The sequence below is a fragment of the Musca autumnalis genome, unplaced genomic scaffold, assembly GCF_047663935.1.
Source record: "Musca autumnalis isolate F117 unplaced genomic scaffold, ASM4766393v1 scaffold_2, whole genome shotgun sequence".
NCBI classification, from domain to species: Eukaryota; Metazoa; Arthropoda; class Insecta; order Diptera; family Muscidae; genus Musca; species Musca autumnalis.
Window position 1 is genome coordinate 198,581,090 of NW_027411755.1, and position 22,711 is coordinate 198,603,800.

The following is a 22,711-nucleotide window of genomic DNA, read 5'->3' on the forward strand; positions in this document are numbered from 1 at the left end:
ATTGGCTGATGGTATACCTCTGTCGGCAAAGCCGACTGACACTTTATTACTTGTTTAGTCCCATTTCGATAGGACTTGCGGTTTCCAAGCAAAATCGTGAAAACTTAAAAATTTCAACTTAAATCGCGATTTATTTAACAAGCGTGGATTTTTTTGATTTTTCTCATCTATGAACATTGCAGTTTCAGAATCCGCAAAAACTTCCCAGGTGTAAGCACCTTCCATTTGAAGTTGCTTCAAGAGCACCGTGTACACCATTAGGGGGCCTTCGATTTAGAGAAGGTTTCTTAAGGAAATCTAATTTTTATCAAGTCCCCTATCAATAGAAGTTCCAGTTAGGCGGTCCTCTTTCTATAGAAGACCCCGTTAGGAGGTTTTCTTTCTATAGAAGACCTCGTTAGGAGATCTTCTGTCTATAGAAGACCCCGTTAGGAGATCTTTTGTCTATAAAAGATCCCGGTAAAAAGCGTTTTTTTCTATAGGAGACCCCGTTAAGATGTCTTTTAGGAGGTCTTTTTAGGAGGTCCCTATCGATAGAAGACCCCTATAAAAGGTCTTATATCAACTAAAGACCCTCTTAGGACGTCGAATATCTATAAGAAGACCTCCTGATCGTCTCTTGGAAGAGCTACTGATCTTGTTATAGAAGACTAGTAGGTTTATTTTCTTAAAGAATACCATTATGGGTTCTTCTAATAGAAGAATAATAGGATTTCTTATAGGAGACCAGTAGGTATTTTTTTGGAATACCAGAAGGTCTTGTTATATATGTGCAGGAGCTTTTTCAATGACGATAGTTAGGGGTTCTTCTTTTAGAATACTAATGGGTCTTCTTATACAAGACCAGAAGGACTTCTTCTTATAGAAGACCAGTTGATTTCCTTATAGATGAACAATTAGTATTTTTATAGTATTCGTATAAGAAGACCTGTTGTTTTCTCTAGCAGAAAAGGTAACAACTCCCAAATCTCCCCAAAAACGAGTACCAACTTTTCGTATTTATCACCCAAGACTTGCCGCAGTTGTATCTTAAAAATTGCCACTTGTTGAATACAAGACAACATCAATAAAGTCCACAACAAAAAAGAACACCAAAATAAAGATAAATAAAAAGGAAATAACGAAAACATTACTTTTATGCCTTGTAAACATAAACAATAACTTAGCGAATGATGGACGGCCGATGAGCGATCATCGGCGAAAAAAGTAAGTCAGGCAACCAAGAAAACCAGAGCTGTTTTGTTGCGTGCGAATACGAAATTTGAACGTTTTTGCTGCTGCTGATTCCATTTAATGCTGATAATGGACAACAGAACAAGTCATTTTTAAAAGAGAAGAAAAACTCCATAATAAACGTTGATGACGATGACGAGCAGATATACATATAAACAATATATAAAAATAATTATCAGCGTTTATGTTGTTTCCAAATTTGGGACACGAATGGAGAGGAACCTTCTTAGTTGACGAAACATTCTGTTTTGAAAAATAAAACAAAAACAACAACATCATGAACAAAAATGAGTAAATATGCCTAAAAACCTTTTTGGATGAGTGAAAAGTAAAAATAAAAAAATTATTTCTGCATTGCAGAAAAACCACAAAATTATGGAAACAACAAGTTGCAGTTTGGTTGCTTTGAAGGTTGTAGTCGAATATGATATTACCTATCCCTATAAATCGGAAATTGTTAAAAGTGGCAAATTTCCCATTTTGTAGAACAACCCCACCATGTTCTCCCACAACGATACCGCTGAAGGAATATTTTTGAAGCAAACGGTTCTTAAAGAAGTGGTGGACAGTGTAAATATGTGCCTCCTTCTTTCGTCTTAAAATAGAATAGAATTGTTCCACAAATATCCCCAAAAGGACAAGGGATACTTCTCTCATATTAATGAGTGCAGCCCTATTAATATTCGATCAATGATATGGGACCTAATGTTATCGCCGAGTCCGAACGGTGTGTGGCACCACTTGTAGAAAATTTTTACTTGGCTGAAATACTCAGGAAATGCAAGCCAACAATACTCTGAAGGGTATTTTGCCACCATTGAAAATTTAATGTTGCCTGGCTGGGAATCGAAGCCGCGCATTCTTGGTGAGCAAAACGGTGGCTCCCCTTCGTCTTAAAATATTTTCAGATTTATTTAATTGTTGGCCCATGATCGTCTGTAGTGTACCACTGCATGCACTGACGCTCATCAAAATTCCAAGGAGTTGTTGTTGTTGCTGCTGGAACAGGGATGATACTGAACAACAAAGAAAACATACATCTACAATCCCGCAGATACTTCGATAGCCTGCAAATGGATGGGCATTTAGCCGGCCTGCAAAGAAATTCTTTGCTATCAGCTGAGAACGCATTGAAACATAACACAGAGAAGAATTGAGAATGGTCTTGGGTTTTAATAGCTTGTGCTGACCATCACCGGCTTGGCGAGCGACGGCCCTCTTCTTGTTGGTGGTAAACTTTCGTTTTCTTTTGTTCTGTGACCAAGAGAAAAATAAAAAAACAAACGACAACAACAAATAACACAATTTTTCATTTTTGAAACAAAGTGCGCCCTGTCGGTGCGCCGCTTCGGTTTGACAGTCAGGTCGTAAAGCTTCTGATGATCAGTTTTAAAAACGTAACGAACGCGTGCTCCCGTGTTTCTCGCATCACCTATAACGACGATAATAATAACAGCAGCGCAGACGATAATAACAAACAATAAAAGCAACGGCAGCAGAACCCGTTTTCATGCTAAGCCGGTGGTTGTGGCAATCAGCCAGCAAGTGAACAACAATTGAACCGAACGGTTAAACGGTCAAGTGAACCAACTACCTACCTTCTCGTTTTTATTGTAATCGCAAACATAAAACATCTCAGGTTATCACTTGGGATTTAACAACTAAACAAACAACAACACCACGAACGCCATCAGCTTTAGCTTCAGCATGTGGCTGCTGATACCGATTTTGGTGTACTCCCTAATATTCCTCTACGTCAGACACGTTTATAGTTATTGGCGACGAAAGGGATTTCCTCACGAAACCCCCGGTCTGAGTTGGCGTTTCTTGAGATCGCTTTACCAACGAGAATTCCATTACAATGAGGCCATCAACAACTTCTACCAAACGGGTAAGGAACGTTTTGTTGGCATCTATTGCTTCTTTCGACCCATACTTATGATACGCGATCGCACGCTGGCCCGAACCCTTTTGGAAAATCAGGGTGGCCATTTCAATGACACGAGATGGGATTATGTGCGCAGCTATCGTAAATATAATTTATTGGAAAAATTATCCCCTCTATTTGCCTCCAATCGTTTGGAGGCAATGTTTCGTAATATTGACAAGGTTGCTGATCATCTGGTAAATCATTTGAATACAACGACAGTGGCGGCGGGAGCAGCTGCTGGCGCTGCAGAAAATCATGGTGCTGTTGTTGATATGCAACAATTGTTGAGAATGTGAGTGAGTTGGGTCATCTGCTAAAAAGTGATAAGATAAGGCAAAAACAGATCTAAGAGAAGCCTAGCTGCAATCACTTTATTGCCATTGTTATTTTGCAATTAAATATTGCAGCGTGGCTTCGTGTTGCCTTGCTTTTATTCGGTGACATCAAATAATTTATTATAATTGCTTTGAATTCGCATCTGTTTTCTGATTTTGGTTTCTATCTCCCGTTTTGCAGTTATGCCGTTAATGTTATCGCAAATCTTATCTATGGCCTGGACATTGATGTTTTCAAACAAACCGATTCGGTATTTCTTCAGTATTCGAATAATTCATTTCAACGGAGCGGTATTAATTCATAGTAAGTACAAATTGAAGATTTTAAAAACATCCTCAAAGGGATAAAGTTAAAGATACGGAAAGTAATGTTGTCATTTCTGGGAGCCGAAACCAGACATTCAAACTACAATGTAGGGAGGGATACGCATCTCGACTTTCGAATAACCCACTTTGTTCTAAAAATTCGACTTCTGATTGGGGCGAACATTTAAAAATCAATTTGGTGCCAGCGATGATGTCCTGATTATAACCAAGTTATATAGCATAGCTGAGCATGCCTGTGTGCTAGCACACAAGCACGCTGAAGGGATTTTCTCTTTGTTTATTGGAACAAGGAACGCATCAACCTTTATATATTTACAAGGTGTGCCTTAACCAAATTTAAATGAAAGGTGCTTACACCTGGGAAGTTTTTGCAGATTCTGAAACTACAATGGTCATAGATGAGAAACATCAAGAAACAAAAAAAATCGCCGGAGGGATTTTCAAAGAAATCGCGATTTAGGTTTTCACGATTTTGCTGGGAAACCGCGGGCCCTATGTAAATGGGCCTAAAAAATATTGTAGCTCCACAAGGTTGACCTTTACGATATTTTCGTAGGTTTTAACGTTTTTGAGATATAGAAGTTCAAATTGAGACAATGCACTCACTATTTCGCCTCCTTATAAAACAATATCATGCCTAGTGCGCCTTAACTAACTTTTGATGAAAACCGCTTACACATGGGAAGATTTCGCGGATTCTGAAACAGCAATGTTCATAGACAAGAAAAATTAAACAATCAGAAAAAATCGCCGGAGGGATTTTAAATAAATCGCGATCAAAATTCACAATTTTAGGGTTTTTTAAGGTTTTCACGATTTTGCTTTGAAACCGCAAGTCGTATCGAAATGAGTCTAAAGAAAATGTTTTAGCTGTGAAAATTCTCTACCATACTGACCTATAGGTTTTTTCGTAGGTTTTACCATTTTTGAGATATAGAGGTTCAGTTCAAATTTTTAGGTTTTTATCTTAAGTCTTCAAGATTTTACTTGGAAACCGCAAGTCATATCAAAATGGGACTAAAGAAAATGTTGAAGCTGTGAAAATTCTCTACAAGACTGGATGATTTATTTTTTGCTAGGTTGTACCATTTTGAAGATATATAAGATTAATTTGGGAAATTGCAGTAATGGCATTGTTTTAAAAGGAGGCGATACAGTCCGTGCATTGTCTCAATTTGAACTTCTATATCTCAAAAACGGTAAAACCTACGAAAATAACATAAAGCTCAGTCTTGTGGAGAATTTTCACAGCTACAATATTCTCTTTAGGCTCATTTACATAGGACCCGCGGTTTCCAAGCAAAATCGTGAAATTATAAAGAACCTCTAAAAATGTGAACTTAAATCGCGATTTATTTGAAAATCCCTCCGGCGATTTTTTTTTTTGTTTCCTGATATTTCTCATCTATGAGCATTGTAGTTTCAGAATCTGCAAAAACGTCCCAGGTGTAAGCACCTTCCATTTAAAATTAGTTAAGGCGCACCGTGTCTATTTATTCATATTTTATAAAAAATTATATTTTGAACTATTTTGGACAACATTTATTCTTTAAAAATCGAAATTAATAAGGAAATATCAAGAAAAATCTAAATGTAATTATCTCTTAAATACTCTTATTATTTTGCTCAGCTACGTTATAGAGGGTAATTTTCGATAGCAGGTTTAAGTCGTCCGAAAGGGAAAGGGACTTCTATTTGGGGTGCTTATAAAGCAATAGGCCGGTCAGCGGTAAGCTATGCGGCTCCAGTTTGGCTGCACACGCAGTGGAAAAAGAAGAGAGGTGCCATATTGACACACGGTTTAGTATGGTATTGTTAGGGGTATTTTTATGGAATGATTTTTTAAAAATATTTTTGTAGAATTTTTTAATATAGTTTTTCAATAGGGGTTTTTTTAATTTTTTTTTAGATTTTTTAAAACATTTTTTCAATTGTGGATTTTTCTAAATATTTCTTTAAAGGTGGATTATGATTATGAATTATTTTTTTCAATAGTGATTTTTTTTTTTGGTATTTTTTAAAGGTCGATTTTAATTATCTTATTTCAATCGTGGAGTTTTTAAAGTATTTTTCTATATTGGATTTTTTAAAAAAAATTTAATCGTGGATTTTTTAAAATATTTTTTCAATCGTTGATTTTTTAAACAGGGCAATTATTAATAAAAATTCCGAGCGGAATTCGTTTCCTTTTCGCTATTAAAACATGTTTTATTTAAATATTTATGTCCACAAAGGGAATATTTTTGTCGATTCAGCAAGAATATTCCATAATTAAGTGATTCTTGTAAGTTTAAACGTTTTAAAATATTGTTTTTTTAAAGAATATCACTTTTTACAAATTTTTTCCGTGATGAAATTTCCGAGGGATGAATATTGAATATTGATTGCCCCGAAAATGTTTTTTCAATCGTGGATTTTTTAATTTTTTTTTTTAATCGTGGATTTTTTAAATTATTTTTTTTCAATCGTGGATTTTTGTAAAATATTTTTTCAATCATGGATTTTTTTAAAATATTTTTTCAATCATGGATTTTTTAAAATATTTTTTCAATCATGGATTTTTTAAAATATTTTTTCAATCGTGATTTTTTTAAATTTTTTGTTCAATCATTGATTTTTTAAAATATTTTTTCAAGCGTTTTTTTAATCGTGGATTTTTTAAAATATTTTTTCATCGTGGATATTTTAAAAAATTTTTTCAATCGTGGTTTTTTTTAAATATTTTTTCAATCGTGGTTTTTTAAATATTTTGTCAATCGTGGTTTTTTAAATATTTTTTCAATCGTGGTTTTTTAAATATTTTGTCAATCGTGGTTTTTTAAATATTTTTTCAATCGTGGTTTTTTTTAAATATTTTTTCAATCGTGGTTTTTTTTAAATATTTTTTCAATCGTGGTTTTTTTAAATATTTTTTCAATCTTGTTTTTTTTTAAATATTTTTTCAATCTTGGTTTTTTAAATATTTTTTCAATCGTGGTTTTTTTAAATATTTTTTCAATCTTGTTTTTTTTAAATATTTTTTCAATCGTGGATATTTTTAAAATATTTTTTAATCGTGGATATTTTTAAAATATTTTTTTTAATCGTGGATTTTTAAAATATTTTTTCAATCGTGGATATTTTATAAATAGTTTTTCAATCGTGGATTTTTTAAAATATTTTTTCAATCGTGGATTTTTTAAATTTTTTTTCAATCGTCGATTTTTTAAAATATTTTTTCAATCGTGGATTTTTTAAAATATTTTTTTCACTCGTGGATTTTTTTAAAATATTTTTTCAATCGTGAATTTCTTAAAATATTATTTTCAATCGTGGATTTTTTAAAATATTATTTTCAATCGTGGATTTTTTTAAAATATTTTTTCAATCGTGAATTTCTTAAAATATTTTTTCAATCGTGGATTTTTTAAAATATTTTTTACATCGTGTTTTTTTTTTTAAAAAATTGTTATCGTGGACTTTTTAAAATATTTTTTCAATTGTGAATTTTTTTAAAATATTTCTTCAATCATTGATTTTTTAAAATATTTTTTCAAGCGTGGCTTTTTAAAATATTTATTCAATCGTGGATTTTTGAAATATTTGTTCAATCGTGGATTTTTTATTTTTAATTTTTTATCGTGGACTTTTTAAAATATTCTTTCAATTGTGAATTTTTTTAAAATATTTCTTCAATCATTGATTTTTTAAAATATTTTTTCAAGCGTGGATTTTTGAAATATTTATTCAATCGTGGATTTTTGAAATATTTATTCAATCGTGGATTTTTTTTTTAAATGTTTTAAAAGGTTTTTTCCAATTTTTTTTCAAAGTTGAATTTTTTAAAAAAATTTCTTCAAAGGTCGATTTTTTTAAAATATTATTTCAAAAGGGAATTTGAAAAAAAAATATTTTTTCAAACATGGATTTTTTAAACATTTTTTTCAAGCGTGGATTTCTTTCCTTCAAGTACCTCCTCCGCCAAACTTTTAAACTTTAATCCTAATCCACATTTTTGTCGGCAATTTCAAATGTCAAAAGAGGGCCACAAAATTCTGAAAAGAGCTTAATATACATTCGATCTGTCCGTAGATGAATATTTCAATTCACATAGGCTGAGGGTATATCTTTCTCGGCAAAGCCGACTGATACTTTTTTACTTGTTTAAAATAATTTTTCAATTGTGATTTTTTTTTTAAATATTTTTTTTTTGTAGATTTTTTAAAACATTTTTTCAATTGTAGATTTTTCTAAATATTCTTTCAAAGGTGGATTATGAATTATTTTTTTTTCAATCGTGATTTTTTTTTGGTGTTTTTGAAGGTGGATTTTAATAATATTATTACAATCGTGGGGTTTTTAAACAGAGCAATCATTAATAAAAATTCCGAGCGGAATTCGTTTCCTCTCCGCTATTAAAACATTTTTTATTTCCATATTTATGTCCACAAAGGGAATATTTTGTCGATTCAGCAAAAATATTCCATAATTAAGTGATTCTGTTTTAACGTTTCAAAATATTGTTTTTTAAAGAATATCACTTTTTAAAATTTTTTGCCGTGATGAAATTTCCGAGGTATGAGTATTGAATATATATTATTGAATATTGAATATATTTTTTCAATCGTGGATTTTTTAAAATATTTTTTTCAATTGTGGATTTTTTAAAATATTTTTTCAATCGTGTTTTTTTAATATTTTTTCAAACGTGGACTTTTTAACATATTTTTTTTCAATCGTGGATTTTTTAAAATATTTTTTCAATCGTATTTTTTTAATATTTTTCAATCTTGTTTTTTCAAAATAGTCTGGCTTAATGCCATTGTATTTTAAAACAACTGTTTATTAGTGGAAAAGATTTGGCATTGTTCGCCAAGGGGTAAGGCAGGGAATACTATAGTTTCGATTCTCGCCACAGAATCTCATCAGTTCCCTTGTTTTTTGTTTTTTTCAATCGTGGTTTTTTTTTTGAATATTTTATAATCGTGGTTTTTTACACATTTTTTCAATCGTGTTTTTTTTTAATTGTTTTTAAATCGTGGTTTTTTTAAATATTTTTTCATTCGTGGACTTTATAAAATATTTTTTTTTCAATCGTCGATTTTTTAAAATATTTTTTTCAATCGTGAATTTTTTTAAAATATTTTTTTAATCGTGTTTTTTAAACATTTTTTCAATAGTGGACTTTTTAAAATATTTTTTTTTCAATCGTGGATTTTTTAAAATATTTTTTCAATCGTGAATTTTTTTTAAATATTTTTTTAATCGTGAATTTTTTTAAAATATTTGTTCAATCATTAATTTTTTAAAATATTTTTTCAAGCGTGTATTTTTTAAATACTTTTTCAATCGTAGATTTTTTTTTTAAATATTTTTTAAAGTCGTATTTAATCAATTTTTTCGTTGATTTTTTTTAATATTTTTTACCGGTGGATTTAAACAATTTTTTCCAATCGTGGATTTTTAAATATTCTTAAAGGTGGATTTAATAAAGATTTTTTTCAATCGAATATTTTTAAAGGTGGATTTAAATATTTTTTTTAAGTAGTGGATTTTTTAAATATGTTTTGAAAGGAAAGTTAAATTATCTTCTTAAATTGATGTTTTAAAGTACGATTTTTCAAAAAAAAAAATTTCCTATTTTTTACTGAATTTTTTTAAAAAATTTTCTTCAAAGGTCGATTTTTTTAAAATATTATTTCAAAAAGGGAATTTGAAAAAAGTATTTTTCATGAACATGAAACAATTACCAAGGAAGTGATATCGTAAAATTTTAAATATGAAATGTCAAAATTTTCTTTATGTTGTTGGGGAAATTACAACAAAAATATTTTTGTATAAAGGGATTTGACTTTTAACATTCGAACAGGTGGTGTGATACCACTACCTTGGTAATTGTGCCATGGTACTACACCTTTTTCAGATCTAATTCGAAACATTTTGGTTGTAATTCGTAACATTTCATTTGTAATTCGAATTATTCCATTTGTAATTCGTAACATTTCATTTGTAATTCGAATTATTCTATTTGTAGTTCGAATTATTCCATTTGTAATTCGAATTATTCCATTTGAAATTCGAATTATTCCATTTGTAATTCGTAACATTTCATTTGTAATTCGAATTATTCTATTTGTAATTCGAATTATTCCATTTGTAATTCGAATTATTCCATTTGAAATTCGAATTATTCCATTTGTAATTCGAATTATTTCATTTGTAATTCCAATTATTTTATGTAGTAAAAAAGAATCAGCTGATTTGAATATTCCAAAGAAGGAGAATTATTCCATTGCTGATATAGTACTGTATCACGTTGGGCGCCATTTATATTTCTTTTTATACCCACCACCATATAGAGGGTATAATTAAATTTGTCATTTGTAACGCATCGAAATATTCGTCGGAGACCCTATAAAGTATATATATTATTGATCAGCATAAAATTCTATGTCGATTTAACCATGTCCGTATGTCCGTCCGTCTGTCTGTCTGTTGAAATCAAGATACAGCTCGCAACTTTAAAGATAGAGAGTCAATATTTAGTACAGAAGTTTTTATTACTTGCAGGATGGTTAGTTTTGAAAATGGGATATATCGGTCCACGTTTTGATATAGCCCCCATAGAACGGTACCTCCCGATTTTCGGTATTTTTAAGGTTTTAGCTTCATTATCCTACCAAAATAGCTGAAATTTGGTACGTAGTCTTCTTTAGGGGTATAAAACTTTCCACCAGAATTTTGTCGGTATCGGTCCACGCCTTCATATAGACCCCATAGAACGGTACCTCCCGATTTTCGGTATTTTGAAGGTTTTAACTTCATTATCACACCCAAATGGCTGAAATATGGTACTTAGTCTAGGTTGGTGGTATAAAACTTTCCCCCAGAACTTTGTCGGTATCGGTCCATGCCTTCATATAGCCCCCGTAGAACGGTACCTCCCGATTTTCGGTATTTTGAACGTTGTGGCCTCAATATTCCACCGAAATGCCCGAAATTTGGTATTTAGACTTCGTTGGGGGTACTCAAACTTCCCCTTTAAATTTGTCGGTATAGGTCCACGCCTTTATATAGTCCCCATGGAAAGGTACCTCCCGATTTTCCGTATTTTCAAGGTTGTGGCTTCAATATTCCACAAAAATGGCTGAAATTTGGTATTTAGTCGTCAATGTGATATGAAACTGTTCACCAGAAATTTGTCTGTACAGGTCCACGCTTTCATATTGCCCCATTTCCGACTAAAATTCGTCGGTATAGGTACCCCCCAATTTTTTTAATACTGAAGATTGTGACGTCGATATCCCACCGAAATGGCTGAAATTCGTTATTTAGTCTTCCAAGAGTTATAAAATATTCCAGAAGAGTATTATCAGTATAGGCCCCCATAGAACGGTGCCTCACATTGTTTTACCGAAATTGCTGAAATTTAGTACGAAGTCTTCTTCATACACGAAAGGAAACTAATTATTTCATTTTACTTCAATACAACTTATGGTGGAGGGTATAACAAGTTCTGCCCGGACGAACTTAACGCCGTTCTTACTTGTTTTTAATTTTTATTATCTTTTCTCACATCTATTAGCATCGTAGTTTCAGAATCCCCAAAAACTTCCCAAGTGTAAGCACCTTCCATTTAATGTTCGTTCAGGCGCACCGTGGTCTATGTTATGCTATAGCCTTCATAGAACGAAACCTTCCGAATTGGAGACGTTGAAGGTTTTAGCCACATTATCCAACGGAAGTGGCTGAAATCTGATATCTACATAAGTTATGTCGCTGGGTATAAAAAGTTCTGCCCTTTAACTTGTTTATCATGGCAAATGTCATTTGAACAAGTCACAAAAAACCAAATTGGTCACGTTTTCTTATCACGTGTGCGAAGTGCAACAGATTCGAAGAACATTAATAAACTCGAATCTTTATATTTTGATGGACGAAAAAATTCGCACTAGTGGCAAATAAAGTACAAACTGACACAATACGAAAACTGGACCTCAGAATGCTGCAAACACAATGGATAGTTGCAGCATACACCACTCACACCTTACCCGATTGTTTCATGAAAGCACTGATCTCTCTGGGGCATTCTTCAATAAGTTACAACATTTATCACGCGGTAGAGATGAGGAGATCGCTAGAAAACGAGGGAGTACAAACGTTCAAGATAGCAATAGGGGACTGTTGCTAAAGACCGAAGACGCCACGTTGATATGGACCAGCTTGTTGGCACCATGTGAAAAGAGGAACTTGTACTATATTCTTGGAAACTGAATATCCCATGCCTAGTTTTTGTGGAGAAGTTACCTGAAGAAGTAGACCAATACGACTCATCTTCGAACTCAAACTAAGTTTGGCTAAAATATTACGAAGCCCAAATTTTGGACCGAATCGGTTGACCCGTTAGCGAGTTATCGTGCGCCGAGACATTTTCTACAGAAGTATGGACTTGCCCCTATAAAATCGTGTACCATCGTAATGGGGGTAGCGAATACAAGTTGCCACAATAAAGGGATTCGAGAGGAGGTCTTTAACTGCACTTTTCCGAAATTTTGTGTGGCAGGTACCCGAAGGACCGATATAGTCCATATTGGAACCTCATCTATGGCTGGTAGAAATTTAACGATGTGCAAAGTTTGGAACAAATCGATTTCTCCCTTCGAGAGTTATCGCTCACACCCGTTTACAGAAAAAATTTTAACTTTTGTGGGGGAGGTACCCGAAGGAGTGGGCCAATCATCGAATTTAAACTAAGTTTGGGCAAAATATTATAATAATTGTTCCACAAACATCCCAGATGGAACAAGGGAGACTTCTCTCATATCAAAATATTACGAAGTGCAAAATTTGGTTCGAATGGATGGACGGAAGGATATGGCTAAATCGACTCCAAATTGTCTGAAACGAATTTCATCCAAACAAACTGGGGGTCTAAAACCATTATTCCGATGAGGCATATTTTTGGTCGTATCAAAGTTCAGGCTAATGAGTGCATATTCTTTAGCCTAAACGTTGACGCTATAAAACGAGGGACAAAGAGAATTCCTGGGTTTTGTCATGTTAAAGTCGGGAAGGACGATTCATTGGTATCTATAACCAACGTTAGTTCACAACCTAATACGCTTAAAAATTCTCTAAAAATTACTATTTAAATATTCCTTTAAATTTCTATAAAACTGCGTATTTATCCCGAAAAATTACCCAAAAAAATCTACTTTTTGCTTTCGAATATATTATTATTGGACTATTACTCTATTCCCTTAAAATGTCCTTAAGAAAAAATCATGAAAAATTCAAGTTATTTGTCCTTTAAAATTTCAAATAATGCCACTTTATTGCCAATTTAAAATCCTCTGAAAAAGTCGTTATACATCACCGAAATTTTATAAAAATTCACCATAAGAATTTACATTTTTATAAATTTATTATTCATTTCATCTTAAAATCCTTTAAATCTTTATTGAATTTCCATAAAAAAATTATTTTACAATTTTCTGAATCATGACATATTCCTTCCTTCTTCATCCACTTGCAGTACCTTCAATCGCCTGCCAAAGAAATCATCTTTGACATATCGGCTACGTGATATCGTGGAGCAAAATGTCGCATTACGTGAAGATGGCGGTACCATACGCAAGGATGTTCTGCAGCTGCTGGTTAAGTTTCGTAATGGTAATGATATTGAGGCGAGAGACAAATTTAATTGGCACATCGAAAATGTCTTCGAAAGAGAAAAAATCATTTCAATTAAAAAGGTGGCAAGGATAGCAGAATATTTATTGGAAAATGGCATTCAGACGATAGCATCGACATCAGTTTTAACGCTCTACGAAATATTAAAACAACCCGAGCTGATGCAAAAGGTGAGAGAAGAAATAGTGATGGCAAATGCAGCGGCAAATGGTGAAACAAAAGAGAAACAACCGCAAATGAACTATGAACACGTAAAGCAAATGAAATTATTGGATTTGTGTATTCAAGGTGGGTTGGTTGGTTAGGTGAACGAGATTTAAGATTATAAAGTCCAAACAAATGGAAATTATTCCATTTTTAATTTTAAAAAAATAATTATTTAATTTTTTGTTGTGTCAGAAACAACCCGCAAATACCCCAGTGTTGCAACCATAGAACGAACATGCCGCAAAGCCTATGCCATACCGAATAGTAAACGTACTCTAAATGAGGGCAAATCTTTTGTCATACCTCTACTGGCCATCCAAAGGGATGAGAAATATTTTCAAGATCCAATGGCCTATAAACCCCATCGATTCTTACAGGACAGTAATGGTAATCCGGGTGAGAGATTTAATGAATTTGGTCTGGGAGCTAAAACCTGTATAGGTGAGTGGGCTATTTATAAAATTTCAATATCGTATTAATGCCTTTTTTTGTTTCATTTCAGCTCAAAATTTTGTAAAATTTGTGGTAAAATATGTCTTGGTGAAAATGTTCTCAAACTACTCAATGGAATTAATGCCAATGGAAGATTTAGATATTTGTTACGACGACACACCTTACATACGATCTACAGATGGTCTTAAGGTTAGAATTAAATCAGGGAAAGTTAAATTCGAATTATAATCTCTACATAACGAATGTAAAACATTTATAATAAAATAAAAAAACTCTGTATAAAAAAACTCATGTCTGTGGAGCTAATAATCTCCCTTGAAAATTCTTTAAAAATCCACTTTTATAGGGTTCTTGATGTCCCTTGAAAATTCGTTAAAAAGCCACGTTTATGCAGTTGTTGATATCCCTTGGAAAATCATTAAACAATCCACGTTTATTGAACTGTTGATGCCGAATGAAAATTCATTAAAAATCCACGTTTATGGAGTTGTTGATGTCCCTTGAAAATTCTTTACAAAATCTACGTCTGTGGAGCTGTTGATGTCGAATAAAAATTCATTAAAAAATCCACGTTTGTGGAGCTTTTGATGTCCCTTGAAAGTTATTTAAAAAATCCGGGTTTATGGAGCTGTTGATGTCCACCTTTATGGAGTTGTTGATGTATCTTGAAAATTCTTTAAAAAATCCACGTTTATGGAGCTGTTGTTGGCCTTTGAAAGTTCTTCAAAAAATCCATGTTTATGGAGCGGTTGATGTCACTTGAAAGTTTTTTAAACATTCCACGTTTATGGAGCATTTAAAGCCCCTTGAAAATTCTCTAAAAAAATCCACGTTTATGGGGCTGTTGGTGTCGAATGAAAATTCATTAAAAAATAAACGTTTATGGAAACAATTCACGTTTGTGGAGCTGTTGATGTCCTTGAAAATTCTCTAAAAAAAAATCCGCTTTTATGAAGCTGTTGATGTCCTTGAAACTTCTTTAAAAAAATCCACGTTTATGGAGCTGTTGATGTCGAATGAAATTTTTTTAAAAAATCCACGTTTATGGAGCTTTTGATGTCGAATGAAAATTCTTTAAAAAATCCACGTTTATGGAGCTTTTGATGTCGAATGAAAATTCTTTAAAAAATCCACGTTTATGGAGCTGTATATGTTGAATGAAAATTCTTTAAAAAATCCACGTTTATGGAGCTGTTGATGTCAAATGAAAATTCTTTAAAAAATCCACGTTTATGGAGCTGTTGATGTCAAATGAAAATTCTTTAAAAAATCCACGTTTATTGAGCTGTTGATGTCGAATGAAAATTCATTAAAAAAATCCACGTTTATTGAGCTGTTGATGTCGAATGAAAATTCATTAAAAAATCCACGTTTATTGAGCTGTTGATGTCGAATGAAAATTCATTAAAAAATCCACTTTTATTGAGCTGTTGATGTCGAATGAAAATTCATTAAAAAATCCACGTTTATTGAGCTGTTGATGTCGAATGAAAATTCATTAAAAAATCCACGTTTATTGACCTGTTGACGTCGAATGAAAATTCATTAAAAAATCCACGTTTATGGAGCTGCTGACGTCCCTTGACAATTCTTTAAAAAATCCACGTTTATGGAGCTGTATATGTTGAATGAAAATTCTTTAAAAAATCCACGTTTATGGAGCTGTATATGTTGAATGAAAATTCTTTAAAAAATCCACGTTTATGGAGCTGTATATGTTGAATGAAAATTCTTTAAAAAATCCACGTTTATGGAGCTGTATATGTTGAATGAAAATTCTTTAAAAAATCCACGTTTATGGAGCTGTATATGTTGAATGAAAATTCTTTAAAAAATCCACGTTTATGGAGCTGTTGATGTCAAATGAAAATTCTTTAAAAAATCCACGTTTATTGAGCTGTTGATGTCGAATGAAAATTCATTAAAAAATCCACGTTTATTGAGCTGTTGATGTCGAATGAAAATTCATTAAAAAAATCCACGTTTATTGAGCTGTTGATGTCGAATGAAAATTCATTAAAAAATCCACGTTTATTGAGCTGTTGATGTCGAATGAAAATTCATTAAAAAATCCACGTTTATTGAGCTGTTGATGTCGAATGAAAATTCATTAAAAAAATCCACGTTTATTGAGCTGTTGATGTCGAATGAAAATTCATTAAAAAATCCACGTTTATTGAGCTGTTGATGTCGAATGAAAATTCATTAAAAAATCCACTTTTATTGAGCTGTTGATGTCGAATGAAAATTCATTAAAAAATCCACGTTTATTGAGCTGTTGATGTCGAATGAAAATTCATTAAAAAATCCACGTTTATTGACCTGTTGACGTCGAATGAAAATTCATTAAAAAATCCACGTTTATGGAGCTGCTGACGTCCCTTGACAATTCTTTAAAAAATCCACGTTTATGGAGCTGTATATGTTGAATGAAAATTCTTTAAAAAATCCACGTTTATGGAGCTGTATATGTTGAATGAAAATTCTTTAAAAAATCCACGTTTATGGAGCTGTATATGTTGAATGAAAATTCTTTAAAAAATCCACGTTTATGGAGCTGTATATGTTGAATGAAAATTCTTTAAAAAATCCACGTTTATGGAGCTGTATATGTTGAATGAAAATTCTTTAAAAAATCCACGTTTATGGAGCTGTATATGTTGAATGAAAATTCTTTAAAAAATCCACGTTTATGGAGCTGTATATGTTGAATGAAAATTCTTTAAAAAATCCACGTTTATGGAGCTGTATATGTTGAATGAAAATTCTTTAAAAAATCCACGTTTATGGAGCTGTATATGTTGAATGAAAATTCTTTAAAAAATCCACGTTTATGGAGCTGTTGATGTCAAATGAAAATTCTTTAAAAAATCCACGTTTATTGAGCTGTTGATGTCGAATGAAAATTCATTAAAAAATCCACGTTTATTGAGCTGTTGATGTCGAATGAAAATTCATTAAAAAAATCCACGTTTATTGAGCTGTTGATGTCGAATGAAAATTCATTAAAAAATCCACGTTTATTGAGCTGTTGATGTCGAATGAAAATTCATTAAAAAATCCACGTTTATTGAGCTGTTGATGTCGAATGAAAATTCATTAAAAAAATCCACGTTTATTGAGCTGTTGATGTCGAATGAAAATTCATTAAAAAATCCACGTTTATTGAGCTGTTGATGTCGAATGAAAATTCATTAAAAAATCCACTTTTATTGAGCTGTTGATGTCGAATGAAAATTCATTAAAAAATCCACGTTTATTGAGCTGTTGATGTCGAATGAAAATTCATTAAAAAATCCACGTTTATTGACCTGTTGACGTCGAATGAAAATTCATTAAAAAATCCACGTTTATGGAGCTGCTGACGTCCCTTGACAATTCTTTAAAAAATCCACGTTTATGGAGCTGTATATGTTGAATGAAAATTCTTTAAAAAATCCACGTTTATGGAGCTGTATATGTTGAATGAAAATTCTTTAAAAAATCCACGTTTATGGAGCTGTATATGTTGAATGAAAATTCTTTAAAAAATCCACGTTTATGGAGCTGTATATGTTGAATGAAAATTCTTTAAAAAATCCACGTTTATGGAGCTGTATATGTTGAATGAAAATTCTTTAAAAAATCCACGTTTATGGAGCTGTATATGTTGAATGAAAATTCTTTAAAAAATCCACGTTTATGGAGCTGTATATGTTGAATGAAAATTCTTTAAAAAATCCACGTTTATGGAGCTGTATATGTTGAATGAAAATTCTTTAAAAAATCCACGTTTATGGAGCTGTATATGTTGAATGAAAATTCTTTAAAAAATCCACGTTTATGGAGCTGTATATGTTGAATGAAAATTCTTTAAAAAATCCACGTTTATGGAGCTGTATATGTTGAATGAAAATTCTTTAAAAAATCCACGTTTATGGAGCTGCTGACATCCCTTGACAATTCTTTAAAAAATCCACGTTTATGGAGCTGTATATGTTGAATGAAAATTCTTTAAAAAATCCACGTTTATGGAGCTGTATATGTTGAATGAAAATTCTTTAAAAAATCCACGTTTATGGAGCTGTATGTGTTGAATGAAAATTCTTTAAAAAATCCACGTTTATGGAGCTGTATATGTTGAATGAAAATTCTTTAAAAAATCCACGTTTATGGAGCTGTTGATGTCAAATGAAAATTCTTTAAAAAATCCACGTTTATGGAGCTGTTGATGTCAAATGAAAATTCTTTAAAAAATCCACGTTTATTGAGCTGTTGATGTCGAATGAAAATTTTTTAACAAATCCACGTTTTGGAGCTGTTGATGTCGAATGAAAATTCATTAAAAAATCCACGTTTATTGAGCTGTTGATGTCGAATGAAAATTCATTAAAAAATCCACGTTTATTGAGCTGTTGATGTCGAATGAAAATTCATTAAAAAATCCAAGTTTATTGAGCTGTTGATGTCGAATGAAAATTCATTAAAAAATCCACGTTTATGGAGCTGTTGATGTCGAATGAAAATTCATTAAAAAAATCCACGTTTATGGAGCTGTTGATGTTGAACGAAAATTCATTAAAAAAATCTACGTTTATGGAGCTGCTGACGTCCCTTGACAATTCTTTAAAAAATCCACGTTTATGGAGCTGTATATGTTGAATGAAAATTCTTTAAAAAATCCACGTTTATGGAGCTGTATATGTTGAATGAAAATTCTTTAAAAAATTTACGTTTATGGAGCTGTATATGTTGAATGAAAATTCTTTAAAAAATCCACGTTTATGGAGCTGTATATGTTGAATGAAAATTCTTTAAAAAATCCACGTTTATGGAGCTGTATATGTTGAATGAAAATTCTTTAAAAAATCCACGTTTATGGAGCTGTATATGTTGAATGAAAATTCTTTAAAAAATCCACGTTTATGGAGCTGTATATGTTGAATGAAAATTCTTTAAAAAATCCACGTTTATTGAGCTGTTGATGTCGAATGAAAATGAAAATTCATTAAAAAATCCACGTTTATGTAGCTGTTGATGTCGAATGAAAATTCTTTAAAAAATCCACGTTTATGTAACTGTTGATGTCGAATGAAAATTCATTAAAAAATCCACGTTTATTGAGCTGTTGATGTCGAATGAAAATTCATTAAAAAATCCACGTTTATTGAGCTGTTGATGTCGAATGAAAATTCATTAAAAAATCCACGTTTATTGAGCTGTTGATGTCGAATGAAAATTCATTAAAAAATCCAAGTTTATTGAGCTGTTGATGTCGAATAAAAATTCATTAAAAAATCCACGTTTATTGAGCTGTTGATGTCGAATGAAAATTCATTAAAAATCCACGTTTATTGAGCTGTTGATGTCGAATGAAAATTCATTAAAAAATCCACGTTTATTGAGCTGTGGATGTCGAATGAAAATTCTTTAAAAAATCCACGTTTATGGAGCTGTTGATGTTGAATGAAAATTCTTTAAAAAATCCACGTTTATGGAGCTGTTGATGTTGAATGAAAATTCTTTAAAAAATCCACGTTTATGGAGCTGTTAATGTTGAATGAAAATTCTTTAAAAAAATCCACGTTTATGGAGCTGTTAATGTTGAATGAAAATTCTTTAAAAAATCCACGTTTATGGAGCTGTTAATGTTGAATGAAAATTCTTTAAAAAATCCACGTTTATGGAGCTGTTAATGTTGAATGAAAATTCTTTAAAAAAATCCACGTTTATGGAGCTGTTAATGTTGAATGAAAATTCTTTAAAAAATCCACGTTTATGGAGCTGTTAATGTTGAATGAAAATTCTTTAAAAAATCCACGTTTATGGAGCTGTTAATGTTGAATGAAAATTCTTTAAAAAATCCACGTTTATGGAGCTGTTAATGTTGAATGAAAATTCTTTAAAAAATCCACGTTTATGGAGCTGTTAATGTTGAATGAAAATTCTTTAAAAAATCCACGTTTATGGAGCTGTTAATGTTGAATGAAAATTCTTTAAAAAATCCACGTTTATGGAGCTGTTAATGTTGAATGAAAATTCTTTAAAAAATCCACGTTTATGGAGCTGTTAATGCTGAATGAAAATTCTTTAAAAAATCCACGTTTATGGAGCTGTTAATGTTGAATGAAAATTCTTTAAAAAATCCACGTTTATGGAGCTGTTAATGTTGAATGAAAATTCTTTAAAAAATCCACGTTTATGGAGCTGTTAATGTTGAATGAAAATTCTTTAAAAAATCCACGTTTATGGAGCTGTTAATGTTGAATGAAAATTCTTTAAAAAATCCACGTTTATGGAGCTGTTAATGTTGAATGAAAATTCTTTAAAAAATCCACGTTTATGGAGCTGTTAATGTTGAATGAAAATTCTTTAAAAAATCCACGTTTATGGAGCTGTTAATGTTGAATGAAAATTCTTTAAAAAATCCACGTTTATGGAGCTGTTAATGTTGAATGAAAATTCTTTAAAAAATCCACGTTTATGGAGCTGTTAATGTTGAACGAAAATTCATTAAAAAATCCACGTTTATTGAGCTGTTGATGTCGAATGAAAATTCATTAAAAATCCTCGTTTATGGAGCTGTTGATGTCGAATGAAAATTCTTTAAAAAATCCACGTTTATGGAGCTGTTGATGTCGAATGAAAATTCATTAAAAAATCCACGTTTATTGAGCTGTTGATGTCGAATGAAAATTCATTAAAAAATCCACGTTTATTGAGCTGTTGATGTCGAATGAAAATTCATTAAAAAATCCACGTTTATTGAGCTGTTGATGTCGAATGAAAATTCTTTAAAAAATCCACGTTTATGGAGCTGTTGATGTTGAATGAAAATTCTTTAAAAAATCCACGTTTATGGAGCTGTTGATGTTGAATGAAAATTCTTTAAAAAATCCACGTTTATGGAGCTGTTGATGTTGAATGAAAATTCTTTAAAAAATCCACGTTTATGGAGCTGTTGATGTTGAATGAAAATTCTTTAAAAAATCCACGTTTATGGAGCTGTTGATGTTGAATGAAAATTCTTTAAAAAATCCACGTTTATGGAACTATTGATGTCCCTTGGAAAATCTCTAAAAAATCCACGTTTATGGAGCTGTTGATGTCCCTTGAAAATTCTTTAAAAAATCCACGTTTGTGGAGCTGTTGATGTCCCTTGAAAATTCTTTAAAAAAATCCACGTTTGTGGAGCTGTTGCTATCCCTTGAAAATTCTTTAAAAAAACACGTTTTTGAAGCTGTTCAAGTCCCTTGAAAATTCTTTAAAAAATCCACATTTATGGAGCTGTTGATGTCGAATGAAAATTCTTTAAAAAATCCACGTTAATGGAGTTGTTGATGTCGGGTGAAATTTTCTTAAAAATTCCACATTCATGGAGCTCTTGATGTACCTTAAAAATTCTTTAAATAATACGTCTGTAGAGCTGGTAATCTCCATGGAAAATTCTCATTTTCCTCGTATCTTGCCAAGTATAAATTACATTATCATTTCAAAGATAATGTAAACTAAATTTTCCAACACCTACAACAAAGTTTTCAGAAAATTATTGCAACAAAGAAAGAGGAAATGTAATAAAAATTATGTATGCAATAAAAATTTGAATTTTAAATTTTACTTTGTAATACTTCAAAGGAGGAGAATTCACATGAAGGCAGGCAGTGTGAAAAATTTTTCATTCTTATTAACAATTCACACATATTCAGTTGTAGTGCGAACTTTTTGCCCAAGTATCTGATTTAGTAAAAGAATTCTTTAATAAGAATAAATTCCACAAACTTAAAGAGCCGTCACATTTATTCTGCAACATAATTTCATTCGCAAATAAAATTTCCTTATGCAAATTATAGGTTTAGTGTTATATGAATGTATGTATATATTTCCATATGCATTGCTCCCTCATTAGACAAACAAAACAATCGACATAAATTCAAATTTCCCTAAGATTTCCAAGCTTTCCATATTGCAGTCATTTGCTAGAAAATGTTTCACATCATCACAATAAGAAGCAGAAGAAAAAAGTAGATTTTCATAAATTTCTAGGCTATATTGAGATTATCATCATCATCGTGGAAAAGAACAATATTTAATCGAGAGTAACAGCAGCAGCTCGCACTTGGAATTGGAATTCATGTCAATATTATGCATAATACCCATACGTACTGTAGTGTCTTTCATATGGCATAACACTGTGGTCAAATGTCAAATGACCTAACACTAGTTTTAGAATGGATTGTTTTAAACCCAATGATATCATTACAAGGGTTACTATATACGTTTGTGGTCTAGGTAACATTATGTGTTGCCAAGCTCCAATTGACATTTTTTAGCATAAACTTACTCAGTACGGATTGACGTACGATCGTGTGTTGCATTGTTTACAGTGACTAGAAGAAATCAAATTTGTTCAGAAAATGAAATTTACTTGTGAACATTTTCGTCCGATCCTTTTTCACAATTTTCGACGTGGATTATCACGACAAGAGAGGGCATCGATGAAATTAAATATTTTTATGGCTATAAAGCAACATCTTATAGCACTGTGAACTACTGGTTTAATGATTGAAGTTTGGCA

General features: G+C 31.5%; 2 protein-coding genes across 4 annotated transcripts in view; one reads left to right on the plus strand and one right to left on the minus strand.

The window, feature by feature from the left end:
- The window catches only part of LOC141395099 (uncharacterized), a 325,045-nt gene that overhangs the window by 49,398 nt on the left and 252,936 nt on the right, over positions 1-22,711 (minus strand). The gene's annotated exons all lie outside the window — the stretch shown is intronic.
- Positions 2,592-14,444, plus strand: Cyp310a1 (Cytochrome P450 310a1). Its single transcript, XM_073966262.1, has 5 exons — positions 2,592-3,455; positions 3,680-3,802; positions 13,340-13,785; positions 13,897-14,145; positions 14,207-14,444. The coding sequence occupies exons 1-5, from the start codon at positions 2,941-2,943 to the stop codon at positions 14,383-14,385; spliced, it is 1,512 nt and encodes a 503-aa protein (XP_073822363.1). The 5' UTR covers positions 2,592-2,940; the 3' UTR covers positions 14,386-14,444.

What these genes read in the sequence shown, in the direction of transcription:
- Cyp310a1 (XM_073966262.1), top strand. Translation starts at nt 2,941, where the DNA reads ATGTGGCTGCTGATACCGATTTTGGTGTACTCCCTAATATTCCTCTAC. An exon ending in ATGCAACAATTGTTGAGAAT is followed by an intron (nt 3,456 to 3,679) that starts GTGAGTGAGTTG and finishes CCCGTTTTGCAG; the next exon opens with TTATGCCGTTAATGTTATCG. An exon ending in ATTGGATTTGTGTATTCAAG is followed by an intron (nt 13,786 to 13,896) that starts GTGGGTTGGTTG and finishes TTGTTGTGTCAG; the next exon opens with AAACAACCCGCAAATACCCC.